The sequence below is a fragment of the Pyxicephalus adspersus genome, chromosome 7, assembly GCF_032062135.1.
Source record: "Pyxicephalus adspersus chromosome 7, UCB_Pads_2.0, whole genome shotgun sequence".
In the NCBI taxonomy this organism is placed as follows: domain Eukaryota; kingdom Metazoa; phylum Chordata; class Amphibia; order Anura; family Pyxicephalidae; genus Pyxicephalus; species Pyxicephalus adspersus.
Window position 1 is genome coordinate 6,848,967 of NC_092864.1, and position 10,408 is coordinate 6,859,374.

The window sequence follows — 10,408 nt, forward strand, 5'->3', positions numbered from 1 at the left end:
ACTGCTTGGTAAAATATATCCAATTTGTGGGCATGTGTAACGACATGATGGGCACAGTGTGATATCTGTGTGTGGGAATTGTGCATGTCATATCTAATGTGGCTGATTAGTAGCTAGCAGGATCCATAACATTTCAAGTAGAACATTTCCAACAAGCATGCTGCAAGAAACACATTCAAACATTACTATTGACTTCAAAATATACATCCAAACATTCCATTCCATACATAACAAATCTTTGATAATCAAATTCTAGTGAGTGTGGGGGTTTGTGGCCATATTTGTTTGCTTGTCAAATTCTGGTGAGTGTGGGGGGTGGTGATTATCAATGATTTGTTAAATCATTGATAATCATCACCACCCCCCACACTCACCAGAATTTGACAAGCAAACAAATATGGCTACAAACACAATACCATTACTATTGACTTCAAAATATACATCCAAACATTCTAAAAAATTAAAAGCTTTAAAAAGAGAAAAGAGCAAGCTAAAAGAGAAAAGAAAAGAGCAAACTAAACTACACCCTTATATATGCGCAAAATTAAGCGAATTGATAATTCGAATGGCAATTAGCACTTGCGCAAAAACCCCACTTACTTTAATCAGAAAACGCAGGTCCCTCTCGGCAAACAATGCGCGCGGCATGATGTCTCTCTCTCTCGCAAACGCAGGAAGTACAACCTACAAACTTTTAATAACCACTCATATATATATATACTCTGGAGAACGTGACACCACGTACGTGCGCCGGGTGCACGTGCGCCAGCTGTATGCAAATCTGTACCTGCATGCAACCAATGACATTGTTTTGCGCAAAAAAAAACCAAAAAAACATTTTAGAAACAACTTTATTCAAAAATTTTACAGTAACAAATGAAAAAAAAACAAACCCACATGCGCATATTTATGCGCAACTATTTTTAAACCATCAAAAACATTAAAAAAAGTAACAACATTGAAAAGCACAGTAGAGTAGAACATCTTTATGCAGGATAAACATTGAAAAGTGGTAATAAAGTCAGAATTTGACAATCAAACAATAAAGCCACAAACACAAATACATAGCATTACTATTGACTTCAAAATATACACCAAAACATTCCAAGTGCAAAAAATTAAAAAAGAAGCCATTTGTGCTTAAGCAAAAGTATCAAATACAGCAACAGAATTTCACACAAACCAACAGCCCCTCCAACAATAAACAGACAAAAGAAAACCCAGAGATAGTGTACTGAATAGTGGTCAAGTCACCTCTTTACAAATGTTATCAAAGATATTTATTATATTTCAATTTACTGTCCAGTATGTAAAAAACATAATTGCATGCATTGGTCATTTTATCCTATGCATTTGTATATACTTTAATTTTATTATAAATGCTTATTATAATAATAAATGTTTACATTTACAGGCACACAGGAAGAGAAGGATCAATGTGCAGAATCAACTAAAGAACACATTTTAGCAGATAATGGTAAAAGCAAATCATCTGAGCAGGAAGAGCAATGTGAACCATCTAATGAAACCCGAGAAGAAACTTATAAGGAACAGCCAAGTGGTCCTGGAAATATGGAAGAGAAAGACAACCCTGACACTGACACAGCAGTGAATAGTTCTCCCTCCAATCTGGAAACAGGTGATAATTATTATTACAAATAATAATAATAATAATAAACAGTATTTATATAGTGCAAACAATACAACTCACAATCTAATAGGAGGGGGATGAAGCACACAATGAGAGGAGATTTGGGATGGTGAACGAGAAGTGAGGGGTTTAGAGGCAGAATAAGATGGGTAGGCAAGTTTGAAAGTTTGGGTTTTAGAGCACTTTTATATGTTCAGAAAGTAGGAGGAAGCCAATTAGATATTAGTGGAATGGGATAGGTTGAATAGTTTGGTTAGTGCAGGGGCCAGGGTGCAGGAGTGGGCACAGAGTAGGTGGAACTCAATCTTGATAACATGGAATCAGAAGACCATGTAGAAAAGTCTCTTTATTCTCTAATTGCAGACAAGGGTCCAATGAAATTGGCTTTAAAAATGGAGATTGAACAAAAAGAAGATCATGAATCTCCTGAAAAAAACCTTCAACCAAAGGAAGAGGTTTCGGAATCAGCTGGCCAAAAACGGGAACTGAAGACACCAAAAGAGGGAGATGAAGAAACAGACGGAAAAACTCCAACAAGCAGAGCTGTCTTACAAGAAGAGAATCTGAACACAACAGAGAATAGTAAGTCCCCAAATGTGGTGGCTGCATTGGTTTTCATTTTTTGGTCTTTTTTATTACTTGGTAATCCTGCCAGAAACACACTTTCTGTCTTATGGTCACCACACTCACTTTCTGGATTGTATATATGGAGGAGTAGGACTACATAACACCAACCTCTCTCCTCATCTCTATAACATTGGGGGGTGTACTTTAGTCCTCAGAGAAAAAAGGAAAGAATGCTAACCTATAACAGTCAGCAGAGGCAGTAAGCACTGGATTTGTTTAGCACTTGCTATATTAAAGGTGGCAGATTGAGGTGTAACAATTTCTCTTCTGCTTTGAACTATAAAATACAAAATAAACTGTTTTAATGCCAGGGACATGAACATGACAAATAAAGAAAATGTAGAAATAACTTACATTCAAAGGCAAACTACAAGTCTGCTTTTATAGAAGTTGCGATGACACAAATGAGTTAATTTGGTATAGAATATAGTCTGTTCACGTTGCAGAGTTAAAACCTTTGTAAATGAGGTGAAACACTTAGTTTACGCTAAGTTTAACTGTCCTGACAAGTTATATATTCCTTGGAAGACGATAATTCATTCTTTTGTACCCGCAGCAGACACAGTAACTCTGGCACAAAAACCCTCAGCAGGCACAGGGACCAATCACAATACCTTCCTCACCCAGCAAGTGGTGCAGCCTTATAATACAATCTCTTTATTCTCTAATTGCAGACACGATCCATTGAAATTGCCTATGAAGATGGAGAATGAACAAAAAGAAGATCAAAGTCTGGCTGGCCAACCATCTGCACAGGATAAAAGAAGCTACAACTGCCTCACTGAGTGGTAGATCTTCATCTACATCACACAAAAGTGAAGAGGAGGAAACAACATCTCCAATAAAAAAAGGAGTGACAGCAGAATGTTCCAATTCCACAAACTAAGGAGAGAACTGAGAGAATATCATAAGGCTTGCCGCTCATGTTATATTCTGATTGTCTAGGGAAAGGAAAAACACATCTATGGATAAGCCAAGAACAAAATGACCAGGATTAGGTTTACACATTATCACAATGGAACAGGATTACACAGATAAACTCTGTGACTTGCTTTGTGATAACAGTATTTATATTGCTGCATTATCTACATTCACCTCAATGCATAGAAATCAAATGAATGCTGCATGCCTTCATGACTTCCCTTTATTTCTTTACAGTGTTTTTCTGTTGATGTAAAGTTTTTTTTTTAAATCAGATGAGATGAAATCTTGCAATGTCATTAAACATATTTTTTGTACTGCATGTAATTTAAGGAAAATGTGGGGTATGGTTTTGTCCTAAATCATTGCTGTCTGTCCTTTAGTTTGGGAGATTTCATCTCACCAGCATGTTTTACAATTACACTCTGAAAACGTATAACCTATGCATGCTGCATATTACAAATACAGTTAAGCTGCCAAGTAAAATGTGATCAAATTGTGATTTTGTGATTAAGATGTAAAATTAATACCAATAATAATACTAATAATAATATTAATATTTTTATAAGATTATTGATGTTTACATGTGTTATACTTTTTTACAGCTTATTCCTAATAATGTATTGATTGGTGTGTGCCTTTCTCCTCCCACTGTGTAGGGGTGCAGTTATGTATCAGTATCCTGCAAATGGAAGTGACTCTATCCTTGACCTTCTGGATACATTTTACATAAAATGGGACATTTGGATACCATTCCAAGACATTCCACAACGATCATTGTGCTTTTTATTCCTTTTGTCCTTCTTTATTTCTTATTGATGCTCAATAATATATTGCATATTGTTTTATGTTTTTTTTTCAAATATGGATACCAATGTGTCTTTGTAACTGAGCCTGTTAAATATCTGTTTGTATGGGTACCTATACAAACGCCTTTTCTTGAGTAATTCTTATATTGTAATTCTGTAAATTGTTTGTAATTAAACAACTGAACATTAAAGTGAACTGCATGCTGTTAACATTTATGGCACCTGGATGTAATACCTATGTGATGAAGTCTTTATTCTGTGCCAGGGATTAGTGAGTTTCAGGGCTTCTCACTTAACCATTGGTCATTTCTAGAACATATAGGCATAGCATTCTTACTGACCACGCTGAGAAATCTATGTCTCTGCAAGGGAAAAAGGGTGGATCGGACACTACATCTCATTCATCCTCTACAGATGCAAGTCCAGCTAAAGCCAAACTGAAACTATTGATTACAGATGACACCGAAAATAGGGTAAACCCAGCCATATTTCCTATATCGGAAGAATCAGAAAATTTTGATCCTGTAGGGGCTTTTCCCACCTCAGATTGCCCAGTTTTGGACACCACCCTTAAAGAGATGCTAGTTTCCCCATCAAGATTTACAGCAATGGCTCTAACTTTACTATAAAGAACCCTCAATTAGGTCTAGATCTCCATGAAAGCTGGGGCATACAACCTGCCTCCCATCTGCAAGTACCCAGATCTGGTCAAAATCTTGGTCGTCTTTCCCCGAGGTGGAAACTATCCTGAATGGTATACCTGCTCTGAGGAAAAAGATGCAGCATAAAGTTTGCTATCCGGTGTTCGTTACCCCACATACAAGATGTGTAGTAATATACTGCTTTTTGACTCCGTTATGGATTCCTTTTTTTTTATTATTTTTTCTTAAGATTTGGGTTTTACTGGTTTCCAGTTCTTTTTTTTTATTTTTTGTTTTATCTACAATGGTCATCACATTCTATCTCTTAAAGATGAACAGAAAGATTTGTACCAACACTTCCATATGGATATAAGGAAAGTACAACAAGTTTATGCCTCCCAAGAGGTACACTACTTATACAATGGGACTCCATATTATCCATTAATGCCAAAGGGCTAAATAGCCCCTATAAAAGGAATGCTGTATGGGATGAAGCTAAGAGAAAAAACTCCAACATTTTGTGCATTCAAGAGACACATTTAAAAATTAATTATTTACCTTATTTTTTTCACATATTTTTCACTCCACATCTATACAGAAGAAAAAAGCAGTAATAATAGCAATAAGGTCCAGCATAGTTTTTTCCCCTATGAAAGTGGAAAATGTATAGATACGGAATTAATTCCAATTCCAGTTCCATTGCAACTTTTTCGAAATACTTATACCACACTTAAACTTACAGTCCAGTCCTGGTATAAACTGGGTTATCAATATAATACTGACATTTCATACTTTTCTGAATAAATATAGAATGTTACAAATAACTCAGTTATATAATTCACTTTCAAACAATAGTTTCTGTGCCCACAATTTTTTGGAAAAGAAGCCAAAATATTAATCTATGCAAAGGAGGTATTTCCTTATATTATAATTTAATTCAGAATAAAGGTAATTGAATGGGAATGTATATTTTCTCTATATGGGAGCAAGATTTACAATTTTCTTTTTCGCTCTCCCAGTGGAAAACTGCAATCTGCTCTAGTTCTACGGCTTCTAAATGTATTTCCTACTGGGAAATCTACAAAAAAATTGTATTTTGTTGGAATAGAACACCACATAGACTTTCTAAGTTCATGTCAGAATATTCTCCTGTATGCTGGACCCAATGTGATTAGTTGGACACCTATGTACATATGTTCTGGGAATGTAAAAACCTACGTAGATTCTGGAACTCCATTTTTGTATTAATATCTGTGGTAACAGGATGTCTGACTAGTCCTAATGCGGCATTGGCATTACTTAATTGTATTGTCATTGTATTTTATGGACTTGTACTTTTTTATGGTACTTTTTTGTTGTACTCTGTTAAAATTCAATAAAAATGTAAAGTAAAAAAAATGCAGGGCCTAAGGCAAAGCAAAAAAATAGGACCTAACTAAGCACCAGCATATGGGTTTGGTTGCCACATGCCAAAATCCAACCATGAGCCCAGCCAGGTCGACGTAACAGCAAAATATATTTGAATAGACATGGAGTAACAATGATGCTGCCACCAATGTGTCCAACTCTAACCACATAATGCTCTCAACACTGGGCTGGCACACATGTTCTGTGTTGGGTATGGGCAGACTTTGTCCCTTGGCAGGCGGCCTTAAGAATTGCAGAGCCTAAGGTGTCCACCTTAGCTGCCTTAAGGACGAGATCCTCCTGAACAGACCTCTGAGTATCCTGCAAAATAAGCTTCTTATCTGCACATTAAGAAGTGTGTTTAGAATGTACATTATGCTATGCATGCAAAACTCAGTGTACAATCTCAGCATGCCTTGGTGCCATAATAAATGAACTCCTGTGTGCATGTGCACAAGTTACATTATTCCAGGTTGACCAATCAAAATATGAAAACACTGTGTAAAGATGTCAAGGCAGGCTAGGCATGGGGCAATGCCAGAGCAAAGATAAGTACTAATCTGTCAATTTCTAATTTATTTATAATAAAACTTTTTTTTTAAACCATAAGCCTTTACTTGTTTGATGTCTGTTCAGTGTTTTCACTGGGTGCAGAAAAGCCAAGATATGGCAAACGAAAAGAGCACAAACCTTGGAAACAAGAAAGAGATATTCAAAGGCAACCAGTAAGTCATAACACTCACCAGAAAACAAAACCACTAGTTAATTAAAACGAAAGCCAAAGGATTTTCATGCGGCAAATATAAGAAGTTTGATAGCTATATATGAGACGTAACAATAAATAAATCCAAGGAGATTGAAAGCTGATTTTACCAAGAAAAGATAGAGCTGCTAAAACATAACAAAAACACGTAGACATAAGGTATTAGCAGCAAGTTATCATTCATTTAAAATAATGAAAACAATTTTAATTCACCATTTCTTCTGGCATTGAGAACAAATTCACGTGTCTATAGTTTATAGTTTATAATTTCAGTACTCAGTAAAATGTGGTTATGCCAAGAGGCAGACATGGCAATAAAGCCCAATTGAAATGACAGAACTAAACATTAAGTAAGATAGTTTTTTTTTTCTTTTTAATCTACACTCATGGCTTGGTTTTTTTTCTGATATACATAGTCACCTATGAGATCTTCAATATAGAGAGGTGGCATCTTCCCAAATCATGTCCAATCAATTTACCACAGGGGACTATAGTCAAAGTGCAGAAACATCTCAGTAGTGATCGAGAGAAATGGGAGGGCAAAGTGTTGTTGCACAAGATCTAAATACTTCTGGAAATGTGAGATTTCAGAGATTTTTCTTTTTAAATTATATTCAGTCTTTTAAAAAATTTACATTATTTAAAATGATGTTTTTACTTTTTCATTATGAAGTGTAAAAAAAAAAAAATAGATCCTAAATGACTAGCATCAGGTTGTAGCCGCACAAAATTAAAAAAATAGTGAAAAGGGCCTGAGTACTTTCTGTAGCCACTGAATATTATAAAGGTGAATGAACATTCAAGTAGGAGTTTGACCACATTGTCTAGTACTCAGAAACACCCCTTTCTTTCTCCTCAGCATTTGTCAGTATGAGGATGTCTGAGATGAGGTGTGGCTGTTACTTTTACTGTGAGCTTCATTAGAAGCTGCGGCAAATAACATACAGGGAGGACATGCAGCATCATCATAGCCTCTGCAGGCTAGAGACCATCCCTGACCCACCTCTTTTATTAACTGAATTTCAGTTATTTCAATCATAGAGGATTAGCATCACATGTTGCCATTACCAAGGGCAGTCTGTATTTCTCCAGGAAAGCCCACACCTCCAGACTGGCATTCATTAATTCATTAAAAATATTTGCATTAGGGCTGTTGTGTGGAAAACTGAGGCTCAGTGGTTAGCACTTTGAAGCACTAGGTCCCAGCTTCAAATTTCATTCAGGGCATTATCTGCATGGAGTTTGGATGTTCTCCCCGCGTATGCATGGGTTTCCTCCCACATTCCAAAAACATGCAGTTAGGTTAATTGGCTTACCTCCCAAAGTTGACATTATACTGTATTAATGACATATGACTATGGTAGGGACATTAAATTGTAAGCCCATTTGAGGGACAGCTAGTGACATGACTATGGATTTTGTACAGCACTGCGTATTATGTTGGCGCTATATGAATACTGTGTAATAATAATATTAATGCATGTCAATAGGGGGAAGGCAGAAAAGAAAAGGAACCAGGCAAAGACAAACATAGCAGAGGTAATTGTGGCACCAAAAGAAAAAATACAATTACCCTCAAACATTGGAGTTTCAAGTGATATTTGTCCTTTTCCCAAAAATAAATGTCCAGTGCATATAATATTGAGCTGAATTTATCAGACAGCAGTTCCACATTGCTTTTCCAAATAAATGCCCAGAATGTCTATAATCACTGCAATCAAATTTAGTACAAGAATGTACGCTTCAATAATATATGTGTAGCAAAGACAATCAACTTGAGTAAAAATGGGTAACTCTTTTTGGGTAACAAAACTTTTACTCATCCTACTGTATGTTGCTTCCCCACCTCCTAGATTGTAAGCTCTTCTGGGCAGGGTCCCCCACTCCTGTGTCACTGTCTGTATCTGTCAGTAATTTGCAACCCCTATTTAACGTCCCTAGTGGTTCATTTCTTTCCGGTTATATATGTCTAAAAGCGGTAAATTGTTTTTCATGAAAATTTATTTTACAGTGTATTATAACAGTATGAGTATAATAAAGTTTGAAACACAAAATCATTTAAAAACAATACATTGAATAAATTAAAAAATCTATATATTTAAAAAAAAAATTAAATTTAAATAAAAAAATACACATTATACTCATACTAATATATATACTGCAAAATAAATGTTCTTGAAAACAATGTACTGCTTTTACACATAAAAATCCAATGTATTGCATTCAATACAGTTATTTTGTATTGAATGCAATGCAAATGGATTTTGAATGTTGCCTCCCCGCCCGGCCGGGCCGGGACGTACACACGCCCCGATGTCACCGGGAACTCCCCCGGTGACTCATTGGATGCTGAAGCAGCAGAAGAAAGAAGACGGAGATTGCAGCACTAGACACCCGCGGATCAGGTAAGCGCTGTATTTACTAACCTTCCATAGGTGTTCCAACCCCGAGTGTGACTCGGGTTTCCACTTTTAGCAACTTTTTTCTACCCTGAGTCACACTCGGGGTTACCGCTAAGGAGGTTAATGTACAGCGATGTGTAATATGTTTAAATATGTACAAAGTTTCACTGAATGAGGACTGCAATTAGTCATATTGATGCTAGTTTTTTTTTTATTATCATAAATTCAATTATATAATTAAAATTATTATTTTGGGATGCAGAACACATGCCACAGCTCCGCTAGGGCTTCTGCAGCAATCAAGAAATTGGAGCTGTCAGCAGAGCAGAGCTCTGCCATTTGCTCCGCTCCGTGATTGGCTGAGGAAAGGGATGATGGCTCAAATGTCATCAAGGTTTCACTTTTCTCAGCCAATCAGCAGTAAACTTGAATAGGGAGACTTGTCTGCATTCACCTATACAGCTGTGGTTTTATTTATTTACTAAAGGAATGTAGGGGTTTTATAAATGCTTATGCAAAATTTCAGCAAATCATGGTAAAATGCGTCATAGGCGATTATAAGAGTTTTTTTAGTGTTTTAAAGGAAAGCTTTAAAACACTTATAAAAAGAGCATAAAAACGCATATAAACGTGGTAGGAACAGTTACATGCATTTTTTAAACTGTCCCTGTAGCCTTAGGGGTTGCATAAGCCTGATTTGAACTTTGGATAGCAAGGCAAAGTAAAATCAAAAGTGAATTTTTTTCCTAGGCTATCCAAGCACACTGATTGTGAAGGTTCTGTTTCTTCTTTGCCTACAACAATTATTCAGACAAGGAGGGGAAAGCAGGCGGTTAGAGAATAGATGTTTCTATATGAAGGGTAGTGTTGGTTTACACATCTTTTGTTGCAGCTTCTCAGTACAAACTAGGAGAGATCATATGGTCTGTGTACACAGCAATGCTTGCTAACATATCATGTAAATGTTAGGAATTATTGGACAAGGCTGCTAATACATCTTTCTTCATGGATATATTGTATGTAGCTTTGATGGGAAGGCATTGATAACATGCATAAGCAGAATGTGAGCCAATATACAGCTAAGGCTTAGTATACACGGACTGTTTCCCCAGTGTTTAACCTGAGGCTTTTAAAGCCCATGTTTGAAGTCCCCATGCATTCCAATGGGTTATTCTACACCAGGACAT

The 10,408-nt window shown here is 36.3% G+C and overlaps 1 protein-coding gene across 2 annotated transcripts in view; it reads left to right on the top strand.

Moving 5' to 3' along the window:
- The window catches only part of LOC140334993 (uncharacterized), a 39,659-nt gene extending 35,455 nt beyond the window's left edge, over positions 1-4,204 (top strand). For both annotated transcript variants that reach the window (XM_072417320.1, XM_072417321.1), the window contains 3 exons: positions 1,415-1,639; positions 2,015-2,233; positions 2,953-4,204. In XM_072417320.1, coding sequence (XP_072273421.1) covers positions 1,415-1,639; positions 2,015-2,233; positions 2,953-2,966 — 458 coding nt within the window. In that variant the 3' untranslated portion in view covers positions 2,967-4,204. The remainder of the gene's footprint in view (positions 1-1,414; positions 1,640-2,014; positions 2,234-2,952) is intronic.
- The last annotated feature ends 6,204 nt before the right edge of the window (positions 4,205-10,408 follow it).